We start from the raw sequence: 28,000 nt of genomic DNA on the forward strand, positions 1-28,000 counted from the left end.
GGGAGCGCGAGAGCGCCGGCCGCGCGCGTGCGCCGTGCGTGCCTCGGTGCAGCCCGTCTGCGTGCGTGAGTGGGAGGCGGCAGGCTCGGCGTCTGGCCTTCTCCGCCGCCGGCCCCCGCGCGACGCCCCCAGCCATGAACCGGTTTGGTACCCGGTTGGTGGGAGCTACGGCCACCCCGCCGCCGCCGCCGCCGCCAAAAGCCCGCAGCAATGAAAACCTGGACAAAATCGATATGTCTCTGGGTACGGAGCCGAGTGGGACCGAGCTGGGGGGGGCGAGCGCCGCGGGCCGTGGGGGCAGGGGCGGTTGGCGGCGGGGGTGCGTGGGGGCCCGGGGGCGGGGCGGGGCGGCGGCCGGGGGCGCCCCCTCTCCTTCCTCCCCCTCCCCCCCCCGCGGGCCGCCCCGGCTCTTTGTGAGGCGCAGGCGGCGGGCTCCGCTCCCAGCGTGGTCGCCGGGGCGTGTGTGGAGGCCCCGCCGCCCCGGGCCCCGAGGTCGGCGAAGCGGCAGGAGAGGCGGACGCGCGACCGCGGGACGCCGGGCCAAGCGCGAGGTGGGGGCGGCCGGGCGGGGACCCCGTGAGGAGCGGGACGGCGCGGCTCCCCTCACGGCCCGCAGCCGCCCGGAAAGCCCGTCGCTTGGGCGTCGCGATGCGGGTCGCGGCCCTCAGAGGCGGTCCTGCGCGCGCTGTGGCCCGTGGTGCTGCGGGCCGGTGTTGGAGGAGCCCCGACGGGCGCCCGCGGAGCTTCGCGTGTGCGCGGCTCCTCCGCCAAGGGGTCAGTCAAGGGTCAAGGACTCCCGGGGCCGCGAACTGAGCAAATGCTCTGGACGAAGGCGTTGGGCCTCCAGCCTTGTCTTCCTGCTGCTGCTGGTGGCGGTGGTGGTCCGGGTGGCCCAGCGGTTAGCGCCGCCTTCGGCCCGGGGCGGGACCCTGGAGACCCGGAATCGGGTCCCGCGTCGGGCTCCCTGCACGGAGCCTGCCGTTCCCTCTGCCTGTGTCTCTGCCTCTCTCTCTGGGTATGTCTCTCATGAATAAATAAAATCTTAAAAACAAAAAACAAAAACAAAAAACAAACAAACAAAAAAAAACACCAGGGAGTCTCCTCAGCTAAGGCCAAGGAGACTTAAGAAGGAACGTGCGCTGAGCGCTTACGACCTGGCGGGCACCAAGCCCAGGACGTGTGCTGCCGCGGCCCAGCCTCCTGGTAACTGCGGTACGTGCTCCTCGCGATCAGAGCCTGGAATCCCGAGCCACACTGCCCTCAGGTCGGATCCTTTGCCCCTTACTGGCCGCGTGGTCACAGGCGAATTATTTCTCAGCGCTTCATGACCCACAGTCACAGCGCTCACCTGCCTCGGACAGGTGCTGCCGTGAGTCCACAGGCGTGCATAGCTGCGTAGGAAAGCGCCCGGTAGACCTAGAAGGAAGCATCGTATTTCCATGAGCACACTATAGAAGCTATGGTGGTGGTTCCTGTTGTACAAAACCTGAGACAGAAAGAACTTGGCCCAAATCATACAAGTAAAAAAAAACAAAACAAAACAAAACAAAAAACTGTAGGTGTTGCCGGAAGTGTCAAACGTGTATTAATCATAGCCAAGACCTTTCTTAAGTTTCTAGGGTTTTTTCTATGTATTTTGTTTAGTGGTTAGGATGTTCAAGTGAAGAAAATGGAGGGATAATTCTCTTTGAAGGCAGAAATGAAATGCTATGGTAGTTAAGATAGACCCTGTTTTCTTTTCTCTCCTCGGAGAATATACAGCATTCTTTGAAGTCCCCCCCCCTTTTTTTTTTAGGATTTACAGAAATGGTACCTATTTTTTCCCCAATGTTTTTTTAGTAGTCTGTACACCCGACCTGCAGCTTGAACTGATAACCACCCTGAGATGGAGAGTTTTTTTTTTTTAATTTTTTTTTAATTTATTTATGATAGTCACAGAGAGAGAGAGAGAGAGAGGCAGAGACACAGGCAGAGGGAGAAGCAGGCTCCATGCAGGGAGCCCGACGTGGGATTCGATCCTGGGTCTCCAGGATCGTGCCCTGGGCCAAAGGCAGGCGCCAAACCCCTGCGCCACCCAGGGATCCCTTTTTTTTTTTTTTTTTTTTTTTTTTATGATGGAGTCTTAACGCTCTTCCGACTGAGTCAGCCCGGCACCCTAAGATGATGCCTGTTTTAAACAATTATTATGCTTTGTGAATAGTCCGTTTTATCAGGTCTGCAGAGGTTTAGAATCTGATTTTTGACAGTATGATTTATATGAATGTTAATATAGAATATCTACCAGTTATCAAGATCTGGTCTCATTGTGGCTCAGTTTCTTTTTCTTTTTCCTTTTTTTAAAAATTTTTTTATTTTAGCCATTCTGACAGGTGTGATGTGACCCAGTTTCTTAATTTGAAAATGGGCATTATACTATCTTACAGAATTGTTGTGAGAATTAAATGAACACTTGTGAGAATAAGGTTTCTCAGTTACTACTGTTTATATTGCCATATATATACCCCTAATGTCATGGAAGAAACTTTTTCATAAAAGTAGCTCATCATAATGGAATTTTTTTTTCCAATTTACATACCCTACCTCACTGAGTAGGAGAAAGCCATTTTCTTCTTTTAGATTGGAAAAATCCACAGCTGATCATTTAACTTGAGGATTTAGATAATAACACATTTAAAAATAAAGCAAATTTATATTTTATACGCTTTGCTATTTTTAATTTTGTTATGGTTATCCCTTATAATGCTTTATTTTAAAATTGACCTGGTTAGTCAAAATTACAGTCTGTTTTTTTAATGGTCCCCAGAAAATTTATTATTTTTTTTGTGTACTCTCATGGCTCTGAGATTTCAGACTTCTGGTGAAGAATAAGAAAAAAAAATGTTAAAGTAGTGTTTCTTTTTTTTTTTTTTAAGATTTTATTTATTTATTCATGAGAGACACACACACACAGAGCGAGAGAGTTAGAGACACAGGCAGAAGGAGAAGCAGGCTACATGCAGGGAGTCTGACTGGGACTCGATCCCAGGTCCCCAGGATCAGGCCCTGGACTGAAGGCAGCACTAAACCACTGAGCCACCTGGGCTGCCCCAAAAGTAGTGTTTCAAGAGTGTTCAAAAATATTCCCTTTCTGCCCCCTGAGAATTTAACATGTTCATGCATCTGATTTCATGAAATATTTTTATTTAAAGGCAAAGTTTTTGAGTGTCTTTGACTTGGATGTATTTATGTATAGTTGAAGGACTGACCTCAAGAAGATAAAGTACTTTGGGGATATTTGAATTATTTTAATGAATATTTGTGATTAAGAGTCTTAAAAATTACCGATGGGTTAGGTAGAGTAGTAATATGTAAGGAAAGATTCCTATAATATATAATTCTCTTTTATTTCAGAAAAGACTAATTATATTAATATAGTTGTTAGATTCTTGTGTTTAGAGCAATTTGGAAAATATAATTAAGTTAATTAGTTTTGTGAGATTTTATTAAGTTGACCAGTTTATTTGCTTTATCAATCATCAAAATTAATATTGAAGTTGGGATGTGGACGAAGTATTTGGCTATTTCTTAGATGAATATTTTTTTGGTTTCTAGTAATCTTTTGACATTTGTAAATAGAAATCTGGAGTAGGTTTAGTTTTTTGATTTTCACATTGTTGTGCTGTGGTATTAGGGCAATGTGATGTTTGTAAATTACTTTGGGAGAGTTTAAAAGTGTTGAAAACAATGAGTATAGAAGGCAAAAAGTAAGGTAGCTCTGAATATTCTGCTAGAAAAGTGAAGAACCCAATTCTTTTCTTTTTATGCTATATCTTTATTATGTGCTTTTTATTTCATAGCTGCTATTTACTTGTTTCCATCAATGATTTTAAACTTACCTGAGAATAAGGACCATACTCTACTTTTGTTTGTTTTCATTACAGCATAACCTGCCACATACATTCATTGCACACAGCATATGCTCAATAAATATTTACCGAATTGAAATGAACTTCTTTAGAAATGTACTCTTTTAGTTAAATGATTTATTATTATTTTTTTTACTGCCTATGGTTTCATTGGAAGGTGGTCATCTTTAAAAACTGGACACTTCTGTGATTATGGGAAGTAGATATGAGTAATTTTTGTAAATAGGCTTTTGCTTATTTATATGCATTAAAGAAATATGGTGGATAACAGAAATAGAAATCTTCATTAATTGGTAGATTTGCTTTGAGCTCTTGATTTGAACTTTTCCTATAAAACCTTTCTTTAATGCTGAAAGTATATTATTGGCTGATTCGAATTTTTATCTTATTATCCTCTTACTAAAGTGCTTTCAAAGTAGCAAAGAAGTTAGGGATGTAAGAAATCTGTCAACTAGAAAATGAGGCTGAGTAATTAATTGAGTTATTAAGTTAAAATGAAAATAATCACATTTTGTATATCACAGATGATATCATCAAATTGAATAGAAAGGAAGGAAAGAAGCAGAATTTTCCGAGACTAAATAGAAAACTCCAGCAAAGCAGTGCCCGGCAATTCAGGATGAGAGTGCGATGGGGAATCCAACAGAATTCTGGTAATTTTTACAAGTAAACTTAAGAAAGAGCTATTATTTGTAGATTCATAGTATGCTATGTTTAGTACATACTTAAAATATGGAAGAAATATATTAGTACCCTTTGTGATTTGTATTTTCTCAGATTTTTGTTTAATCTTGAAATCTGGTAAGCATTTTCAGTTGCTTTAATTAGGTGATAACCCTGTTTTTTAAAGACATAAAGTCATTTTTAAAGTACCTTCTGTATGTAAATAGCATAAATTATATTTAGGGCTACAGTATTGTAAGGGATTTTACAAAGCAGAGGTTTTATCTCCTTTCCAGTTAGGCATTTAATAGTCTGTTTGGTGGATAATTACATAACTCCCACATGCATAAAATATATTCAATGAAAGTGCATACCACTTTACAAGACAACTGCTTTATTGGAGATAACTATTTACTAGAAAGTTTTCTTAATTGAAATTAAATTGTGCCTACCTGTTAACTCTGCAGAGTTACAGGAAGCAAACTCTCTTTTCTATATGAGAACTTTTTAAATATGAGACTATTCTGCATGGAAAATACTTCCAGGCTCTCTGTGTTATCATCTAGGGCTCTTAAGGGTCTGTTAAATCCTCTAAAGGTAACACTCAGAATTGAGTGCCTTAGATGTGATATAATCTTGGAACTCTACATATACAGGTATTTTTTGGCACTTTGTGGAAGCTTATTGATTTATAACCATGTTGTTCCAAAATGGATTTTTATTTTATTTTTATTTTTTTTAATTTTTTTTATTTTTTTAAATTATTTATTTATGATAGTCACACACAGAGAGAGAGAGGCAGAGACAAGGCAGAGACATAGGCAGAGGGAGAAGCAGGCTCCATGCACCGGGAGCCCGACGTGGGATTCGATCCCGGGTCTCCAGGATCGCGCCCTGGGCCAAAGGCAGGCGCCAAACTGCTGCGCCACCCAGGGATCCCCCCAAAATGGATTTAAGGTGGTTACTGAACCCTATTAATTGTATATGACTCATTAATATTTTAGCAGTTATATCAGTGTTTTAGAATGAGCCTTTGTGGGGATCCCTGGGTGGCTCAGTGGTTTGGCGCCTGCCTTTGGCCCAGGGCGCGATCCTGGAGTCCCGGGATCGAGTCCCACGTCGGGCTCCCGGCATGGAGCCTGCTTCTCCCTCCTCCTGTGTCTCTGCCTCTCTCTCTCTCTCTCTCTCTCTCATAAATAAATAAATAAATCTTTAAAAAAATATTTTAAAAAAAGGATGAACCTTTTTTCAAATTAAAAAACTAGATCTTTTTTACACATGTAAAAAATGTTTGATGACTTTTATCCTGTATGTTAAAAAACGTAAAAAATAATTACCAATGGGTTACATGATTATAATTAGTTCTATATATATAATAGTTTTAATATGCCTTCATACTCTCTAAACATATCTGTAACTGAGGTTAGACTCTACAAAGAATTTTATTCTTCTCTAATAATTTTCATTTTTATTTTTTTAAAAGATTTATCTATTTGTTTTAGAAAGAGTATGCATGTGAGAGTAGGGGGAGGGACAGCGGGAAGAATCCCAGGCCAACTCCCTGCTGAGCACAGACTGGAAGCCTCACCAGGGATTTCACCCAGGGCTCAACTCCACGACCCAGGAGATCACGACCTGAGCTGAAATCAAGAGTTGGACACTCAACCAAGTCACCCATGCACCCCTTCTAATAATACCTTAAACAGTGGAACCCAAGCAAGTAAATTTTGTGACAGATATTTACCTATAGCAAATGAATATTTAATTCCAATGATTTATATTTAAAAATTCCTATAGATGTTATTCAGCATACCACATTTTAAGTTTTTTTTTTTTTTAAATTTTTATTTACTTATGATAGTCACAGAGAGAGAGAGAGAGACAGAGACACAGGCAGAGGGAGAAGGAGGCTCCATGCACCAGGAGCCCGATGTGGGATTCGATCCCGGGTCTCCAGGATCGTGCCCTGGGCAGGCGCTAAACCGCTGCACCACCCAGGGATCCCCAGCATACCACATTTTAAACATTTGCTTTAATTTCAGAGTTCACAGAAGCCGGAAATGTATTTGTTTATGCTAGTTCTATGTTAAATACATGATAAATGCCCTGAACTGACTAGGTTCTTAGGGTTTTTAGAGATGTGATCTTTTACTTCAAGGAATTTCTAGTAACAGAGATAAGACAGAAAACATGGAGTTGAGAAATGTCATGAAAGAAATTCCAGTAGTACCAAAGAAGTTTAGATAGATTTTGTGCTAAGAAAATCAGTAGTTTAATGGATAAGGTGAAATAGGATCTGGTCCATGAAGGACCAGAAAAGCTTTCTTTTTATAGGGTTTATCATCTGAGCTTTTAAGATAAATGATACCTAGGGACAGCTTAGGATCTTATAAGATTGAACTTGTGCTTGTTCTCCAGTTACATGTGACAGAGCCTAAAATAGAACATCTGCTTCTGTCACTGAATGTTCAGAGAAATAGAAGATTGTCTCAAACTCTGATTGGCTAGAAGTTCAGATTTCCACATTGTAATGTCAATGAGAATGTTAGTTTGAGGTAAGAGAACACGTAAGATAGAGAGTTCTTGGCAGACTCTCAATAAATTATTTTTATTTATTTTTAAGATTTTTTTTTTTTAAGTAATCTTTGCACCACTTTGAGGCTTGAGATCAAGAGTGGCATCTTCTACTGATTGAGCTAGCCAGGCGCCCCCTAATCAAATATTTTTGATGGCTGAACAATTAAGTGAATAAAGTCTTGCTAATTCTCTGCCCAAAATATGATTTAGTCACTCATTAAATATTTATATAAACAATCTAAATATTCTTAAGTGGTAGAATAGTATACAGCATCAGTTCTTGAAGTGTTGTCTGGGGGTCTTGGGAAATCCCCAACACTCAAGTCCACAAGGTCAAAATTACTTTTATAGGGCAGCCCCGGTGGCACAGCGGTTTAGCGCTGCTTGCAGCCCGGGGTGTGATCCTGGAGACCCGGGATCGAGTCCCACATCCGGCTCCCTGCATGGAGTCTGCTTCTCCCTCTGCCTGTGTCTCTGCCTCTCTCTCTCTCTCTCTCTCTCTCTCTCTCTCTCTGTCTCTATGAATAAATAAATAAAATCTTTAAAAAATTACTTTTATAGTAATACTAAAACATTACCTATATTTTCACTATTAGCCTCTCACAAATGTACAGTGGAGTTTTCTGGAATCTACCTGATGTGTGGTAATTAAATTGTGGTAGTAGATATGAGAATTTAGCTGTCTTCTATTAAAGCAGATACCAAAGAGATTTGCAAAATACAGAACAGTGTTCTTCCTTTTAAATATTTTTGGGCTTTTTTAGGGAAAATAATTGTTATTTTTTATTAAAAATATGTTATTTGCCCTGTTGTGGGTTTATTATTGTTGTTTTAATGAAATAGTTTTTAAATGTTTTATTCTTCATTTCTAGTATGATAATATCCATAAACCTACAGAAACAAAAGTCCTGGAGTTCTCAATAATTAGGAATATAAAGAGGTCCTGAGGCCAAAAAGTTGGAGAATGATGTTTTTTTTAAAGATAGAAAAGAGGGCAGCCCGGTGGCTCAGCGGTTTAGCGCCATCTTCAGCCCAGGGTGTGATCCCGGAGATGGGGGATCGAGTCCCATGTCAGGCTCCCTGCATGGAGCCTGCTTCTCCCTCTGCCTGTGTCTCTGCCTCTCTCTGTGTGTGTCTCTCATGAATAAATAAATAAAATCTCCAAAAAAAAAAAAACAGTAGAAGAGACGGGAATATATGTATATTACTTTGGAAAGGAGCCAGTGATCTGATTGCATTCACTTTGTGATTCAACATTTTCCCAAAACCCCTCAAATCGTTGTGTAAGTGATCAGACTCCCAAAATTACTGAGGCAAGTCGATAAGTATATGAAATTCACAAAGGGATTGGGCTAAGATTTCAAACTAAGATGAAAATTCTCATCTTTAGTCTTAACTGTTGTCAACCTTGGTCACACCTGTGGAGCTTTTATAAAGCTAGACTGATGTTCTGGCTGCACTCTTTTTCTACTGAAGCAGAATTTGCAGAAATTGGGCCTAGGGATTTTTTTAAGCTCCATGTGTGGTTCTGATACATGGCTAGGGTTAAACTGCTCTAGTACAGCTGAAATTGTGAGTCTTTTCATAGAGGTAGTAGTTGAAGTAATGAGAATGAAGATACTCTGGAAAGACAGAAGAGAACTTTCTAGAGGGACTGAAATGGATGAAAACTAATAAAAGATGAGGCATCTGGTTGGCTGAGTCCATAGAGCATGCAAATCTTGATGTAAGGGTTATAAGCAGAAGCTTCACATTGGATATAGAGCTTACTTAAAAAAAAAAAGCACAAGATGAGGACTGGGTGTTATATGTTGGCAAATAGAATTTAAATAATTTTTTAAAAGATTTTACTTATTTACTCATAAACACAGAGAGAGGGGCAGAGACACAGACAGAGGGAGAAGCAGGCTCCATGCAGGGAGCCCGATGTGGGACTTGATACCGGGTCTCCAGGATCACACCCCAGGCTGCAGGCGGCACCAAACCGCTGCACCACCAGGACTGCCCTAAATAATTTTTTAAAAGCTAAGAACTTACTGTATTAGGTGATGTCTTTAGTACCCCTTATAATGCTTTTTAGAATATAAGGCACTTACAGAAGACCAGAATAGAGAGAATTAGAATTGTATGTATAGTTCTTTCCTTACGAAATGTGACAGTGAAAGGGTGAAAAATAGAAGCATTGCTAAAATTGAGGTACAGCTGGTAAAATTTGTTCAAAGGTACAAAGGGAGGGAGGGGGAATGGATGATGTAAGCTTGCTAGAAAGTAGAGAAGCCACTTACAGAAATAAAAGTAGAAAGGATAATGAGTATGGGAACAATGACCTAGTAGTCAATAGACACTTAGGAATAGAATTTTGTCTTATGCTTTTTTTTATTCTTTTAATCAGTTTTATTTTTGTTAATGAGTCTTTCTCATCCAAGCTTAAAACTTCGGTATAATGATTCTTCTTTCTTTCTTCTTTCTTTCTTCTTCTTTCTTCTTCTTTCTTCTTTCTTCTTTCTTTCTTTTCTTTTCTTTTCTTTCTTTCTTTCTTTCTTCTTTCTTTCTATTTATTTATATTCCTCCTCTAATCTTTCTCTTTGCTAATTTATTCATTCATTTGGAATACTTTCAAATTTCTTTATTCCACTCCCTATCCTTTAGGGATATCCTAAAGGATATCCTTCCACTCCCTGCCATGTTTGAGTACCAAAGTAACATCTGAAATGGCCTCACTGCCTTTTTTCTCCCTCTTCCATTCAGTCTAAGATACTGCTTCTAGACTGATGTAACTGATCATGAATTCTGTAACTCCTCGTTCCTTGTCAAGTGTATTCTTTATTCCTATATAAAGTCTTCTGATTTGAGGCTACCACATCCATTTACTACTTATTCTTTTCCCTAGACTGTGTCTCAATATGCTGTGGTTACCCATGTCTTTGTACTTGTAAGTTTATGTCTATTTCCCTAATCAGATTTTGTCTGTTTTATAATACCTAGCTGATAGCCCACTTTTTCTGTAATAATTTTTTTCTCTTTGGAAGTGTATCCTAGATTACATTTTTTACCTTTTATTCTTAATTTTTATATTACAGCTTATAATAAAGTGTTCCAATTTTTGGAACCACACAAACTTGCACTTAGATTGATGGCTCTCCTATTTTCTAACTGACATTTGGGTAGTTATTGTTCCTCACCTCACTTTGCTCACCTGCTAAGATGTTAGCATCAACCCCATCAAGTTCTCATTTAAAGTACTTAGCAAAGTATGTTAACAGAGATAGTGGTATCTGTTTCATATTCAGTACAAATAAAAATAGCAAGTAGTTGTGGATTTAGTTTAAATATACAGGTTCCTCTAATCTTTATTTGGTTGTAATTGTAGAAGGAAATCACACACAGAACAATAATTTGGTTTCTGGGGGCACCTGGCTGGCTCATTCAGAAGAGTATATGGCTCTTGATCTTGAGGTGTCATGAGTTTGAGCCCCACGTTGGATGTAGAGATTACTTAAGTAAATAAAACTTTAAAAAACCCAATAATTTTTACAATTTAAAAAGTTGTGTCTATTGCTTTTTCCCCAGATTATAAAAGTAATCAGTACTGTAGGACTGAGGCAGAGTACCCAAGAAAGGAACAAATCTGGAAGGACTCCCTATAACATGGATTTGCCATTCTGATGGAACTCAGTAGGAAGCTATCTATAGGGGTGATGCAACTTAGATTCAATGGATGATGAGTGACTAAGACTACATCTGGACAGATGCCTAGGGCCCAGATTTAAGGGATCACTCACACTCAGATTTTGTGCCCTTGATGCTTCTCTTGCTTTACCAGTCTCATCTTGCAGGGGAGGGATAATGAGTACCAGTAGGTGTTCTGTGTTGCAGAATAAATCTTGAGTTGTACACTGGAACCTGAAAGTAAAAATCCTTTCTCGGGGTCTCTCCAGTGCCCTCTACTTAGAAAGCTTAACAATGTGCCAGCTGGTAAGAGAAATGTTCCTGTAACAAACAGGGCAGTAAAGAGTGAATTGGGAACTGAAAGGCAGTAAATTAGTAAATGGTTCAACCATTATAACAAGGTTTCCTGTCTTGTTGGGCTCTGTTCTCAAAATAGGTACATTACACAAAAGCATTCTGGAGTTAGTAAGTTTGGGAAAACATATAATACTATCCACAACTTAGAAATTCATCACACACATTTGTTCTAAGAAATCCTATGGTAAAGAAAACTATTTTAATTTTTTTTAGTTTGGCCATGAAACTTTTTCTGTTAGAAGACCTGTTACCATATTGCAGGTGTGTGGTATTATATAGGATACCATTCTAAAGACATTCTCTCCAAAATTAGAATTCCAAATTAAAAATGCCCAATATCACAATTGTTACCTAGTAAAGTTCTCTGGAATTTCTGGCCATTGCATTAAGATATAGAAGAATTTGAGGTGCAGTTTTTGGAAAGAAGACAGTTATTGCTCAGTAATCCCAAGAAAATAATTCATTTTTTCCCCCAGGAAAATAATTTGAAAGACTTAATGGAACTAAAGAGTAAGTTTAGTGAAAGTTTAGTGAGATGGCTGATTAAAAGGTATCAATCAGGGCAGCCCGGATGGCTCAGCAGTTTAGCGCCGCCTTCAGCCCAGGGCCTGATCCTGGAGACCTGGGATCGAGTCCCACATCAGGCTACCTGTGTCTCTCATGAGTAAATAAAACACTTTTTTTAAAAAAAGGTATTAATTAAAAATCTCAGTAGCTTTTGATAATCCCAGGAATGACAATATGAAAATAATTATTGAAAAGGAATCTTTTTTGTGATTCCTTTTTTTGTGACAACTAAATCTAAAAATACGTAGTAATAAACTTAACAAGAAATGTGTAAGATTTACGTGAGGAAAAGTTTAAAGCTTTCCTGAGTCAGTTTAGTGACAAGCCTCGAATAGGTGGAAAGATATACTGTGTTCACGAATATTGTAAAGATGTCAGTTCTTGAAAAATTAATTATAAATTTAATATTCTTTCAAAGCATCAAAGGATATTAAAACTTGACCTCAGGAAACCTACTTATGAACATGACAGTTCATGAATGGAAAAATAGCAATAGCCAAAAACACATGGAAAATGTCCATTCTCATTAGTAAACTATCGAATAAGGTTTTTTTTCCCAAAAATCTAAGTGATAAAGATTAAAAAGAATATTCAGCATTGTCAGTGATAGAGACACAGTGGCACCCTTTTGTTCCTGGGAATATGAATAAGTATGGTCATTCTAGAGGAGATTTTTTATAGTATAGCATTTCAATTTCTGGAAATTTGTATCTTGAAGGAATAATCATGGAATTGAAAATAGCTCTAGAGATCTAGAGAAATGTAAATTTGACTTGCTATTTACTCTTGGTTAAGCATATGTTCATATATATATATATATTAAAGATTTTTTTTTTAAGATTTTATTTATTCATGAGAGACAGAGAGGCAGAGACACAGGCAGAGAGAGAAGCAGGCTCCACGCAGGGAGCCCAACGTGGGACTCGATCCTGGGACTCTAGAATCACTCCCTGGGCTGAAGGCAGACGCTCAACTGCTGAGCCACCCAGGGATCCCTATTTTAAAGATTTTTTATTTATTTATTTGTGAGAGACACAGAGAGAGAGGCAGAGACACAGGCAGAGGAAGAAGCAGGCTCCTTGCAGGGAGTCTGATATGGGACTCAATCCCGGGTCTCCAGGATCATGCTCTGGGCCAAAGGCAGGCACCAAGCCCCCAGGGATCCCATCCCCTCTTATATTATTTTTAGTGCATTTTACAAACACTTTGCAACTCTGTAAAATCAGAAGTAAATTTATATATACTTGGTAGTTTTTAATTGTCCAGTAGAAAAGATAACCCTGAATATTCCCCCTGTAAGACATTTACCAGTTTTATGTCTAAAACAGCTATTATTTAAACTTTTTTTTTCTGCCACTGAATATAAAATCCAGCTTTTTGAAATTCCTTTGGAACTAGATTGGTTTCCCAGCTATGCTCTTATTAATGAGTTAAATAAAAGTTTAACACACACACACACACACACACACAATGTTACTTATAATAGTTTAACATTAGAAGTAAGTGAAGATGATCATTTTGAGATTGGTTGGATCAAGTATGGCACATTAAAAAATAATACAGTGGCGGCAGCCTGGGTGGCTCAGTGGTTTAGTGCCTGCCTTCGGCCCAGGGCCTGATCCTGGAGACCTGGGATCAAGTCCCATGTCAGGCTCCCTGCATGGAGCCTGCTTCTCCCTCTGCCTGTGTCTCTGCCCCTCTCTCTCTCTCTCTGTTTCTCTCTCTCTCTCTCTCTCTCTCTCTGTGTCTCAAATAAATAAATAAATAAATAAATACATAAATATTTTTTAAAAATAAAAAATAATACAATGGGTGGTGGCACCTGGCTGGCTCAGTGAAGAGCATGTGACTCTTGATCTCAGGGTTGTGAGTTCAAGCCCCTCGTTGGGCATGGAGCCTACTTGAAAAAAAATAATACAATGAAAGAATATTAAAGACATGGGATAATACAATACAGCATTAATGCACACTACAGGATAGTACATAGATTTTGAAACATGGGGGCAGCCTGGGTGGCTCAGCTGTTTAGTGCCGCCTTTGGCACAGGGTATGATCTTGGAGACCCGATATCGAGTCCCACATCGGGCTCCCTGCATGGAGCCTGTTTCTCCCTCTGCCTGGGTCTCTGCCTCTCTCTCTCTCTGTGTGTCTCTCATGAATAAATAAAATCTTAAAAAAAAAAAAGATTATGAAATATGGTTGCCAGGGTGATTGATTCAGTGTACCTTCTAGGCACTTGGTACTACAAAATTGTGAATTACCTCTGTGATAGTCTTTTGAATTGCTTAAAAATAGTTCAAACTAAAAATATATCCTTTTAAAATGTGTAGGAGTAAAAGAAAAGACCTGCAAGAGATAGAATGTTATTGATTATCCCAAGATGATGGGATAATGGGTGACTTTTTTTCATTTGGACTTCATATGTTTCTAAGATTTCTGCAGTGAACATGTCTGTTTTTTCATGATTAGAAAATATTTTAAAAATACAGGCGCCTGGGTGGCTCAGTCTTGTTAGCGTCTGCTTCAGCTCAGGTCATGATCCCAGAGTCCTGGGATAGAACTCCATGTCTGGCTCCCTGCTCAGGGGAAGCTTGCTTCTCCCTCTCCCTCTGCCTACTGCTCCCCCTGCTTGTGTATGCGCAGACTCTCTCTGTCAAATAAATAAATAAAATCTTTAAAAAAAACAAAACAAAATATTTAAATAGATTAAGACACACAATGAAAAGGCAAAAGTCAGGTTATTTCATGTGCCACAGAGATTAAAATACATTCATTGGAGTTCAAGGGGTCTTTAATGACAACAGTTTAAATACAGTAGAAATGAAAATAAACCAAATTGCAACATACTAAGTAAATGGGATATGAGATAGTAACCCACTCAAGGTCATTGTCATTCAATAGAAATGTGAGCCACATATGAATAATATATTTTATTTGACCCAATATATCCAAAACAATGCTGTATATAATTAATACAAAGTTATTAATGAAATATTGTACTTTTTTATTATATCTTAGTTCACTCTAGTCATATTTCAAGTATTGAGTAACTGCATGTTATTAGTGGATACCACATTGCACAGGAAAATTTCTTCAATGAGAAAGTAATGCAAGAGAGAGAGGATAGCCACAGGGGATACATGGGAATCTCGTAGTCCTTTGCAGTCCATTATAGGAACAGAACCCTTGCTGGTGCAGTTTATTGTCTCTTTAAAAATGAAATATTAGGGGTGCTTGAGTGGCTCAGTGGTTGAGCATCTGCCTTCCACTCAGGTTGTGATCCTGGGGTCCTGGGATCAGTTCCCGCATTGGGCTCCCCACAGGGGGAGCCTGCTTCTCCCTCTGCCTGTGTCTCTGCCTCTCTTTGTGTGTCTCATAAAGAAATAAATAAAATCTTTAAAAGATAAAATTTAAAAATTACATACGTAACTTCAAAAGAAATATATGTGAATGATGCAATATTGTATGATAAAAAGATTATATAAATAAATGAAAAATAAAACATTCATACCTTCCACCCTGCTTGAGAAATAGAATACCTCTGTGCCTTTCAGTTGCATTTTTAGATTTCTTTTTTTTTTTTTTTAAACCTTCTACAGGTTTTGGCAAGAATAGTCTGAGCCGTAGAGGAAGGGTAATGCCTGGAAAGAGACGTCCTTATGGAGTTATCACTGGCCTTGCAGCTAGGAAAACAACTGGAATTCGAAAAGGAATTAGTCCTATGAATCGACCACCTCTTAGTGATAAGGTAGGATGATGGCTTAACCCTGCATCAGATATGCTTTTCTTTTACTTGTACTAATATTTCCATGAATGAGTAGGATATTTTCATTGGGAGAGAATTTTATTTGAACGTTTTGATTTTTTTAATGTGCTTTGCATCTTATATAAAAAATAAAAATCATGTCTTTCATGAAGAATACCTCAATTTCCACATTCTTATATAAAATTTGTGTAAAACTTTTTTTAGATTCCTGATTTCCTTTACTTGTGTGTGTTTTTGTATATACAATTTCTAATAGGTTTTTGAGGTGTAATTTTATAGTACAGAATTCATTTAAGTGTACAATTCAGCGAATTTTAGAAAATTTAGAGTTGTATTATTTAATTAGAAAATTAGAGTTGTGAAAAGAAAGAAAATTAGAGTTGTGGGATTCCTGGGTGGCTCAGCAGTTGAGTGCCTGCCTTTGGCCCAGGGCGTGATCCTGGAGACTTAGGATAGGATCGAGTCCCGCATCAGGCTCCCTGCATGGAGCCTGCTTCTCCCTCTGCCTGTGTCTCTGCCTCTCTCTCTCTATCTCTCATGAGTAAGTAAATAAAAATCTTTAAAAAAAAAAAAAATGAAGAAAATTCGAGTTGTATTTATTTATTTATTTATTATTTTTAAATTTTTATTTATTTATGATAGTCACAGAGAGAGAGAGAGAGAGAGAGAGAGAGAGAGAGAGAGAGAGGCAGAGACACAGGTACAGGGAGAAGCAGGTTCCATGCAGGGAGCCTGACATTTGACTCGATCCCGGGTCTCCAGGATCAGGCCCTGCACTGAAGGTGGTGCTAAACTGGTGAGCCACCCGGGGTGCCCCCGATCTAGTAAAAAAAAAAAAAATTTTTTTTTAAAAGATTTTATTTTTGGTAATACTAACTATTTATAATACTTCTGTGAATTAAAAAAATTGTGTTGTTGCTGCTAATATATATATAGCATTTTCCACTAATGGGTAGTTTTAATTGTTTTTCTGATTTTAATAATATAAATGTCTCCATACCATGGAATTCTATAGAGCAGTAAAGGAATAAATGTGTAAGACAGCATGGATGCTCAACACATCATGCTAAGCAAAAGGAAAACACAACACTGTGTTCTGTTGATTCCATTTATTTGAAATTGTAGAAAACGCTAAACTGTAGTGACAGATCAGTCATTGCCTGAGATGGGAGTCGGGTCAGGGAAGGAAATTGACTCCAAAGGGGTACAGGGAAATGTTTTAGTGTGAGGGCACTTTTTCTATATCTTGATTATAATGTGGTTACATGATCATATGTAATTACTCAAATTCATCAATTTGTAAATTTAATGTATATATTAAATTAGTGTTTAATATAACTTAAATTTAACATATTTAACATATAACAATGTGTATATTAAATAATGTCTTAGTAACATTAACATAAAAATTAAATACCTTAGGTTTTTCCACTTGAAACAATTTTTTATATATATTTTTTATATTATTGTAAAAGAAAAACTTATCTTTATACTTTTAAAAACACATTGATACATATTTACAAACCTTAGATCCATGGAATGCGTTCAGCATGTATTAACAGATTATTATTCTAGTCTATGTTTTCATCATTTAACTAATGTGATTGGGTACCCACTATGTGCTAGATGCAAGGAATTCTACAGTAATTCAGTTGAAAATCCCTCATGGGGGCTGCCCTGGTGGCTCAGTGGTTTAGCGCCGCGTTCAGCCCAGGGCGTGATCCTAGAGACCCGGGATCGAGTCCCACGTTGGGCTCCCTGCATGGAGCCTGCTTCTCCCTCTTCTTGTGTCTGTCTGTCTGTCTGTCTGTCTCTCTCTCTCTCTCTCTCTCCTCTCTGTGTATTCTCATGAATAAATAAATAAAATCTTAAAAAAAAAAAAATCCCTCATGGAAAACTGAGATAAACATCAAATAATCACACAAATAATAGTATAGTTACGTGGCAAGTACTTTGAAGGAAAAAAAACATTGACAGCAATATAGAGAGAACTTACATTTACCTATATGATAATATTTGGTGTTACTATTAAAGACAAAACACAAAGCTTGGAATGGGTGTTTAGACTAATTTCATTGCATTTCCCCTATACTCTTTTTTTTTTTTAAGATTTTATTTATTCATGAGAGAGACAGAGAGCAAGGCAGAAACATAGGCAGAGGGAGAAGGCAGGCTTTCTTTTTTTATTTTGAAATTTTTTTAATTTTTAATTTTTTTTTAAATTTTTATTTATTTATGATAGTCACAGAGAGAGAGAGAGAGGCAGAGACACAGGCAGAGGGAGAAGCAGGCTCCATGCACCGGAAGCCCGACGTGGGATTCGATCCCGGGTCTCCAGGATCGCGCCCTGGGCCAAAGGCAGGCGCCAAACCGCTGCGCCACCCAGGGATCCCGAAGGCAGGCTTTCTTACGGGGAGCCTGATGTAGGACTCGATCCCAGGACCCCAGGATCACTCCCTGAGCCTAAAGCAGATACTTAACCACTGAGCCACCCAGGCATCCCACCCTTGTACTCTTGATGTCCTTTGTCCCTGTTTTTACATTTACTTCTTTTCCAAATGTTCATGAAAATGAAGACTTAAAATTTTTATATATTTTAGTCAATTGATGCTTATGAAATTCTTCTCACATGCTTAAAAAAATACAAAATAATCTAGATTAAGTTTAAGATATGGTTTATATTGCCAAGAACTTTTGAAAAAGCTTCATGGAATATTTGGAAATCTGAATTAAGCTTTAATTGCTGGAGGGAGAAGAAGGAGACATTTCATATGCTTATTTTCTTATCCTTTTTTCTCTATAACATTACTCAGGCTTCTTTGCTATCATAACCTCCTTTTTCTCACACATTTGTTTTGGAGCTTGGCCTTCTTATTCCTTCATTTAGTAATAAAAAAATCGTGTATATAAGTGATTAGGGAAGTGATCCCCTAATTTACATTTCTGGTTTCCTGATTCTTCTTTTGAGTTCTTTTGAGTTCCAGGGCCATCTTTCCCCATAATCTGTGCATTCCTTAGAGTACCTCAAAGTGAACAATCCAAAATAGAAAAATTCATTTTTCTATTTGAATTCTCCTTTTGTTGGAAATATTTTAAGTATGATGTGGTTGCTGTCTTTTCTGGAAACACTCAGGTCATTTTAGCTTCTCTGTTTCTACAACATGCACATCTAAGAAGTCTCTGTCCATTCTGCTTCAAAAAGTGTGTACTGTAGTAGGGGATATAACAAAAAGCAATCTGATTAATAACATAAGGATATTTTTTTGTCTTCTGAAAGAATATAGAACGATATTTTCCAGCATTAAAAAGGAAAGCCAACCTTCTGAGACAAAACGAAGTACAGAGAAAAGCAGTCGCAGTTCTCAAGAGACCTAACCAGTTAAATAGAAAGTAAGTTACCAAATATGATAATGCTGTGTTATCCTGGATAAATAAAGATACACTTTTGCACTAAGTGATCAAATGAATGTATTTGTATTGGTTATTTTCAAGACAGATATCTGGGATGTCTATATGATCATCGAACATGGAAGTATTCAGTAATGGCTTTCTTCTTTTTTTTTTTTGGCTTTCTTATTCCTTAAACCCAGTATTACTGATGAATTTAACAAATGATAAACTTTTAAAAAAATCATCAGTTTGCCTCTTTATCTGTTTACATATAGAATAAAATTACAAAAGGTGATTATTTAGGTAAAACAACCTCTGCAGGAATTATTCAGAATTGGGAATTCTGAAAGCTAAAATTGTTATTCAGTCTCAGTGATTTAATAGAACAGTATATTTGTGGAAAAAGCAAACTATAAAGAATTAAGCTTAATTTTTTTTTAAAGATTTTTATTTATTCATGAGAGCCACAGAGAGAGGGGCAGAAACACAGGCAGAGAGAGAAGCAGGCTTCATGCAGGGAGCTTAGTGTGGGACTCGATCTTGGGATGGCAGGATCACACCCTGGGCTGAAGGGAGGTGCTCAACTGCTGAGCCACCCAGGTGTCCCTAAAGGTGAATTTTTTTAAGTAATCTCTATGTCCAATCTATATGTGGGGCTCCTATAAATATATATGGTTTCAGAGTGAGGATGGAAGAGAAAACCATAGATATTATTCAGCAGTTTGGCTATAATATGCCTGTTTGATTTTCTTTCTACTAAACCTGTAAATAAATCTATATATGTATGTTTTTCATCAAATTTAGAAAATAGCATTAAAAATGTTATTTTTAATATCTTCAGAAAAGATCTTATTGGAATATTAGAGAGTTGAATATTTGGACAATAAATTAGTTCAGCATTAATTAGGTTGTTTTGTAGTATGCTACAGAAAGATATTTATAAGTAGAATCTCAATAGCTTTGTGTAAATAAGGAAATAATTCAGAGTCTTTGTTTAGTGTATCTTAAATGTCCAGCCTATAAATTAACTATTTTTGCTTATATTTTCTAATAATGTTTGAAAGTTGTTAAATGGCTGAGACTATTCATGATATGTGTGTTTTTGTTGCAGAAATAACATTCCAGCCAATTTTACCAGGAGTGGAAATAAATTAAGTCATCAGAAAGATACTCGTCAGGCAACTTTTCTTTTCAGAAGAGGCCTAAAGGTATAAAAAAAACCCTTGTCGGTGGTTTACTTTTATCTTGAACATCTACCTTTAGTAGTAATCCTCCATCATAGGCATGGCCCATGGTTGAGGTAGGGGTTAGATTTGTGATATGGAGACTATGACATTAGATTAGTTCTTTATGTTATTTATTTTTTCTATTCTCTCTCGTTGCCATTAATAGCAACATCTTATGAGTTTAACATATTACTTAGGTATAAATTTGTTTTACTACTTGGATATAGGAACCCCAACAAAGAGGTATTAACCGGAATAGACATATGCCTCTCTTGCATTCATACACACACACCACACTGGGTTATAAAGTTACAGAGCCAGGATCGCTTTTTGGATTCAAATCTTCTGCTTTCCGTGGGATCTACTGCTTTTTTTTTTTCCCCCCTTCAGGTTCAGGCCCAGTTGAACACAGAACAACTGCTAGATGATGTAGTAGCAAAGAGAACTCGTCAGTAAGTCTCAATTTTTTTTTCAAGATGTCATTTCAAAATTCCCAGAATTTAAAAAAAAAAAAAATTCCCAGAAATACTAGCAACCCACATTAATACGTGCTCTGGTCCAGAAGGAATTAATGAGACCCAAAGTATATTAACCCTTGAGCCCGAAATAAATTCATTTTGTTTTTTTTCCCCAAAAGCCCTTTGCATTTTCACATATCATTGTGTTAGAAATTTTAGCAGCAAATACATCACTCTATTTAAAAAAAAAAAAAAAATTAATGGCCTTTTCCATTTTAATGAAATCTTTATTTCTATAACTGCTTTTATATAAGTCAACCTATTCAGGGAATAAATAGGAGAAAACACAATAGAACTTTTAGAAAACTTGTAAACCCTTAATAATAGGATGTTTTTCCTTTTCACATATTCTTTTCTCCCCCAACTCCATAAAAGTTTTTTAAAACTACATTTTTTGTCTTTAGAATTGCACCTCTGACATGAGGTGGAACACTGTAATTCCATCAATATGATCAGGTTTTGAGATTAAATTATTTAAATTATGGCAACTTTTTGGAAAACAAAATGTATAAAACATGGTATTGGTCCAGATATGATGCCAGCTAAAATTGAGCAGAGTTTAAGAAAAGAAACTATTTTGAACTTGACATGGACAGTATTCTTTTGCATGAGTGTCGTGACATTGGAAGTCATAAGGAAAGAAATAATCATAAGCTATCTGTTTTTGCAATGAATAGTGTTTATACAATTGTGATAATATAAATGCTCTTTGTCTTGAACATTTGAGAATCAACCTATGGGGGGAAAAGCACATACTACTTAATTTGGTTAACAAATATGGTGAAAATGTCAGATTTTGAGTAATGTGAATATAAAAGCTGATAAAAAGTGAGAAGTACAAAGTGAAAGAAGAGGTGAAAGGAAGGAATTAGAAGTATTCTCCTTTCATACAAAGTCAGGATAGGGGGATTATGTCAAGAAAGATTGAAAGATTTAAAAGACTAAAAGGTTTAAGTATAATTAAAGTTATAGTGGAAGTAAAATAGTGAAATAGCTATCAAAATGTTTAGAGGTGGGTAGGGAAACTAGAGGATAGTGTGATGAACTAAAACATCATAGTAAAATATTACATACATGTCTTATATAGTGAACTAGCAAGCAGTAAAAGCAGTAAAGGTTAAAAGTGGTGCCACTGGGGAGCAGGAAGGTGGGGGAGAATATTGGGGACTGTTAGTTTTCATTAGAAGCCTTTCTGTATTATTTAATTTACATGTGTTACACTGAAAAATACTTAATAAATTCAAGTGTCTAGTTCCTGCACACACCCAAGATGCTAATTAATTATATTGTTGTGGAGCTTAGTATTTTTTTTTAAAGCAAGAGAAAGTAATGGCTACTTTAAAATGTATGTTTTTATGTGGAATACACTAGATGACTTATAAACTTCCATTTCTAATGAAGTTTTTGGTTTTTTGAAACTAGATGGCGAACTTCCACCACAAATGGAGGAATTTTGACTGTCTCTATTGACAATCCTGGAGCAGTGCAGTGCCCAGTGTAAGTTCTTTTTTTATTGTGCAGAAATTATAACCTCTCAGTAATAATTGGTAATGGAAAAGCATTGGACTTCTGCTTATGATGTCCAAGTTAAGATAAACTAAGACAAAGATCAAAGTAATACTCGTAGTACAAAGTGGAAATAGTATAGTATAAAGTAAAAGTTCTCTTAATTCCTGGTTCTATAGCTCCAAGGTAGCCACTTTTAACAATTTCATGTTTTTATTTAAAAAAAAAATTGGTACATGTATACTAATTGTATACATTTATTATTATTTTTTATGTATAATGATAAATGAGGGAATGCTATATATATACCTGCTTCTTTCTCCTCTACCCCCCAGTATATTTTGGACATCTCTACTTTTCAGTAATACAGATCTACCTTCTTTCTATTTTTTTTTTTCTTTTTCTTTTTCTAAAGATTTTATGTATTCTCTCATGAATAAGAGGGGAGGAGACACAGGCAGAGGGAGAAGCAGGCTCCCCGCAAGGGAGCCCGATGCGGTACTTGATCCCAGGACTCCAGGATCATACCTTGAGCCAGAAGGCAGACCCTTAACCACTGAGCCACCCATGCGTCCCTCTACTTTCTTTTTAAAGGCCTCCTAGTGTATTCTTTTATCGGAATGACCTTAATTTAATTAACTATTCCATTATGTATTGCATTTTAAACTTTCTAGGTGGGGCAGCCTGGGTGGCTCAGCGGTTTAGCACCACCTTCAGCCCAGGGCGTGATACTGGAGACCTGGGATCCAGTCCCACGTCAGGCTCCCTGCATGGAGCCTGTCTCTGCCTTTCTCTCTCCCTCTCTCTCTACCTCTCTTTCCCTCTGTCTCTCATGAATAAATAAGTAAAATCTTAAAAAAAAAAGTTTTCTAGGTTTGTGTAGTTTTTTATCTCTTCAGGCATTTTAATAAATGAACAAAACATAGGATAAGTCTCTAATCATTCTAAATTATTGAAAAGTTTATAGGTTTGCATAAAAAAGGTATTCTTTGAGTGATTATAAATTTTCATCTCTAGTCAAGAACCAGGTACGATATTACCCCCGTGTCTGTGAGTTTACTTTCCATGGTTTCAGTTACCCAGTCAACCATGCTCTGGAAACAGATGGTCCTCCTTCTGATGTATTGTCAGAAGGTCAGTAGTAGCCTAACAGCTACATCACAATTCCTACATCATTCACTTCACTTCATCTCATGTAGGCATTTTATAATGTTACGTGCTAAGTATAATATATTTTGAGAGAGGAAGGGAGAGAGACCACATTCACATAACTTTTATTTCAATATTCTGTCACAGTTGTTCTGTTTTACTATTAGTTATTGTTAATCTCACACCATTCCTAATTTGTAAATTAAACTTTATAATTTAAAGGTATATATGTGTAGGAAAAAACTATATAGTATTTGTAAGGGTTCAGTACTATCTGCCATTTGAGGTATGGTATCTACTGGTTGAGTAGGGGCCAGTCCATGGATAACAGGGGGACTGTTGTACTTTTTTTGACACAATGTAGCCCTAATACTTTGGAACATGTGTAGAAGTCAAGATCTTATTGTACCAAATGATTTATTTTTCTTCTTTTGATTATCAAGCTTGTCTGATTTCATTTTTATTTTTTTATACTAGAACTCAGAAACCACGGTTAACTCGTACTGCTGTGCCCTCATTCTTGACAAAACGGGAGCAATCTGATGTAAAGAAAGTTCCTAAAGGTGTCCCCCTACAATTTGACATAAATAGTGTTGGAAAACAGGTAATTTTTTTTTTTTTTTAATTTCTTTGGGCCATTCGTTGAGAGTATTTTTAAAAAGTGTGTAATGAATTAAATACAGTGTTCTAAGTCTCCTGAACCCTGGGAAACCACTGATCAGTCTGCTTTGTTTCTATAGATAAGCCTATTATGGACATTTTATATGAATAAAATCATAGAATATATGATCTTTTGTGACTGACTTCTTTCACTTAACATAGTGTTTTCAAGGTTCATACATAGTGCATGATCTTTTTATCACTGAATAATGTTCTATCATATGAATGTACCATATTTTATTCATTCATCAGTTGATATTTTGGTTTGGGCTGTTCCCAGTCTGTGGCTATTGTGAATAATGCTCATCTACACATTCATGTACATGTTTTTTGTGTGAGTGTATGTTTCCATTTCCCCTGGGTAAAAACCTACAAGTGGAATTGCTAGGTCATATCAACTGCCAGACTTGTTTTCCAAAGTGGCTGCAGTATTTACATTCCTTCCAGCATGTATGAGACTTCTAAATTTCTCCACATTCTCATCTATACTTGTTATTCTCTGTCATTTGATTATAACTATGCAATTCATTGTGAAGTGGTATGTCTCACTGTGGTTTTTTATATTAACTTTGTGTCTTATGACCTTGCTAAAATTTACCTATTTTTGGTAATTTTGTAGATTCCTTAGCATTTTCCTTATAAACAATCTTGTCATCCTCCAAATTCCTTTCCAGTCTTTAAAACTTAATTCTTGTTTTTCTTTACTGTGATGGCTAGAACCTTCAGCACAGTGTTAAATAGAAACAGAGCATGATATGCTTGCCTTGTTCTCAAGTGTGAAAAGAAAGCATTAAATGTTTCATCATTGAATATGATGTTAGCAGTAGGTTTTTAGTAGATTATATCAGTTTGAGGGAGTTGCCTTTATTCATAATTGAGAATTTTTATCATGAGTTGATGTTGGATTTTGTCAAATGCTTTTTTTGGTATCCATTGATGTAAGAATGTATGGAATTGGAAATATGAAATATGGACAGAAATTAGACCAAATTTGTTTTACTTCTTTTTATTTTGTCATGGTTGCTTTACTTTCACAAAGGGTGAAGTATAATTTGGGTGTGCTTTCTGTTGTTAATTAAAAACCAGATTTTGATTTGAGTTTGATTTGAATTTCCCTGAGGAACTCACACAAATCCAAAAACTCAGAGAAATTCAAGAAAATTTGTTATAAATGTTCACGTGTAAATAATGCTTAATGTTTATCAAGGACCTCACTAGAATTTGTGGCAATGTTTGTAGAGCCTAAAAATAATTCAAATAGAGAAACTCTTGCATGTATGACTTATAGACATGTTTTATATAGTATATAAGTAGGCATTTGTAGTGGTTAGGTGGTAGAGATTGTGAATCAGACCATCAGGTTGAAATTCTGGAGCTATAAGTAGGTAAATTAATTTCTCTAAACTTCACTAAATTTACCTATTTCATATGGTTTTTGTTAGAGTTAAATGAGTTCATATGCATAAATGTTTAGGAAATATTACTGTTACTTTGAATTACCATGATCACGTTATTGTTCTTAAGGAAATAACGGCTAACAGTCAAGTTGTTAATTTTTTTGTTTTGTTTTCTCTAGACAGGGATGACTTTGAATGAGCGATTTGGGATCCTGAAGGAACAAAGAGCCACTCTCACGTTCAACAAAGGAGGAAGCCGTTTTGTAACCGTGGGATAGATCACATGTCAAAGGGACTTTTGAGTGATGACTCTGTTTTAAAAGTTGAATTGCTTGAAGAGTTCATCACAGAAATTCAAGAAACTTTATTTCCGAATATTCACAAGGCTAAATCTTATTTTTATTTTTGAAGTTGTTTTCGTTGTTTTTTTTTTTTTTTAAAACATGTATAAATAATGCCCTGAAAGAATAACAGGGAATATACCTATCTGTTCTTAAGATTCCATGGTTGGCCCAGACAGAAAAATTCTCTATTTGACTTCTTTGGTACCTCATGAAGCAGAAAGAAGACAGAAAGATAAAAATTGATTATTTTTATGATAGTGGTATTTAGGATCTCATCACTTTTGCCTGTGTTTTACACTTTGCCATGGTAAATCTTGGTCTTCAGAGATATGAGTAGGTCCCTTTGTTGTTGTCACCTATCCTTTAATAAGTGTTGATGTAATAAGTGCAGTTGACTTTTCTTCATTAGAGTTATTAAAAAATCACTAGAATTCCAGTTTTGAGTTTTGAGATTTATGGGAATATCTGGAATTTGGGTCACTTTTCAGATGATGTTAGGTTAATCCTCCAGAGTTATAAATCTTTAATACTGAACTTTTAATAAGAAATATGACTCTAGGCATTAGTCTTTGTTTAAAATATTGATGTTTAAAGGTTATAAATAAATGTGTTTACAGAATTACCTGATAGAGCCTTGGAAGAGAAGGTCCAATGTAAAAACCTGACAATTGTGTTTAGTAAATGAAGAAAGCAGGAGAGGAAGTAAGTAGCAGGTTGAAGATAGGTAACTGAGGTAAAAACTTCAAAACCCAAGACATAGGTATACTGTTTGAATTTAGTGTAGTCTTGAATCCAATGTCCATGAAGAATTCTTCAAATGATATCTAGAAGAATCCTAATTATCAAAATGTATTGAGTCCCTTAGATATCTTGATGGTTAAATCAATAGCCATAAGGTCCTAGACTTCTTACTCAAAAAGTTGAATTTTATAAGCTTTTTTAAGCTTGCTAATTAAACAGTATACAGCTTCAAAATCAAAATTATACTTGTAAATGTCACAAAGAAAAAATGCAAAATGGTGATTGAGTTACATTATAACCTTGTTTTATACCTTTCTTGTATAAAGTTCAGGCATCTATGGTGAGATGGTTTTTTTTTTTTCTTCCATGCTCTGAAGGGGTGGGAGAAATTAATCTGTTGTGCCAAGCTAGTGCTAAAAGTTGTCAGAGGGTTGTATACTAGAAGTTACAGTATAATGCCAAAATGCAGCAAAATATTCCGGTCACAAATTCAGCCATTTTGAAGCTTAACCTTTTGCTTTGCTGTAATGTTAAAACTTCTAAGTAAGTGTTGGTTTCCTTAGAGTGTACTGGTATTGATTTTCCCTGTAAAACAAAACAAAACATTAAGTTATCACTCTTGCCTGCCTTGCATTGTATATCAGACGTCATTGTTTTCTCTCATGCTCCTTGGGTTACTTGGTTTATGCTAGCCACGGAAAAGTATCAATAACAGTTTCATGCTTATACCAAAGAATTAGATCTGATCCTTAATATCTGGTATTTTGCCAGTGAGTCTACTGATAAGGGATTATTGGAAGCCAGTCACACAATTTGAAAATAAACTCTAGTCTCCTTTGGCCAAGGACTCATTGCAAAACATTTTTGCAAGTACAAATGCTTAGATTTCATCCATGAACAGTCCGTTTTATTTTAGACTGGTTAAGAGTCACTGGTAGCTTATTTTAAAGCAAAAGAAAAACAACTGAGCACAAATTTGCTGTCTTTAGAACAGTTTGTGAAAATATGGTATAAAGATGCTTTCATTTTTTTTAATTTTAAATATTGTACAGAGCTATTATTATTGCCATTTTTCTTGAAAACCTTAAAAATTGTCCCAAATATTGACATTAATTGCATCACAAACAAAGTGTCTTTGGTGTATTAAACTTTTGCTCCTTCATGCATCTCTAATTTCATTTTCTTTTTAAATATAAAATTTTGCCTTTGTTAACTAAATTAAAATTCTTGAGTGGTAACATGTTGTATATAAACAAAAGAATATGCTTTGTTGGAGGAAAATTTCCTTTCTTGGAATGTGGTTGTAGTCATCCTTTTTCAGTTCTTAAATTTTTTTTAAACAAGATACAACTTAAAATTTCCTTTGCATCAAGGTGTATGCAAAACATTGATGCAGTGCATCACAAAATGAAAGTTTGTATTTAATGAGGAGATGCTTTACACTGTACTTTTTGGTGTTTTTTGGAAAAGTTACAAATTTAGATCTATTCTGAAGCTGTTCATTTTTAACAAATAAAATGTTACAGGTCTCACATTTATTCTTAGCTATAAAGATTGAGTTGTGG

At 36.7% G+C, this 28,000-nt stretch overlaps 1 protein-coding gene across 1 annotated transcript; it reads left to right on the forward strand.

Annotated features, from left to right (window-relative positions):
• The first annotated feature begins 9 nt into the window (after positions 1-9).
• Positions 10-27,973, forward strand: FYTTD1 (forty-two-three domain containing 1). The gene is made up of 9 exons (XM_055316336.1): positions 10-243; positions 4,430-4,558; positions 15,338-15,486; positions 18,782-18,894; positions 20,006-20,102; positions 20,511-20,572; positions 22,061-22,135; positions 23,771-23,897; positions 25,530-27,973. The coding sequence occupies exons 1-9, from the start codon at positions 135-137 to the stop codon at positions 25,626-25,628; spliced, it is 960 nt and encodes a 319-aa protein (XP_055172311.1). The 5' UTR covers positions 10-134; the 3' UTR covers positions 25,629-27,973.
• Positions 27,974-28,000: the final 27 nt, after the last annotated feature.

Source organism: Nyctereutes procyonoides, unplaced genomic scaffold (assembly GCF_905146905.1).
Source record: "Nyctereutes procyonoides isolate TBG_1078 unplaced genomic scaffold, NYPRO_anot_genome, whole genome shotgun sequence".
NCBI lineage: Eukaryota > Metazoa > Chordata > Mammalia > Carnivora > Canidae > Nyctereutes > Nyctereutes procyonoides.

Excerpts from the sequence above, each read along its gene's own strand:
- FYTTD1 (XM_055316336.1), top strand. The coding sequence starts at position 135 with ATGAACCGGTTTGGTACCCGGTTGGTGGGAGCTACGGCCACCCCGCCG. Across the intron at positions 15,487-18,781 it reads GACCACCTCTTAGTGATAAG|AATATAGAACGATATTTTCC; the intron begins GTAGGATGATGG and ends GTCTTCTGAAAG. Across the intron at positions 20,103-20,510 it reads TTTTCAGAAGAGGCCTAAAG|GTTCAGGCCCAGTTGAACAC; the intron begins GTATAAAAAAAA and ends TCCCCCCTTCAG.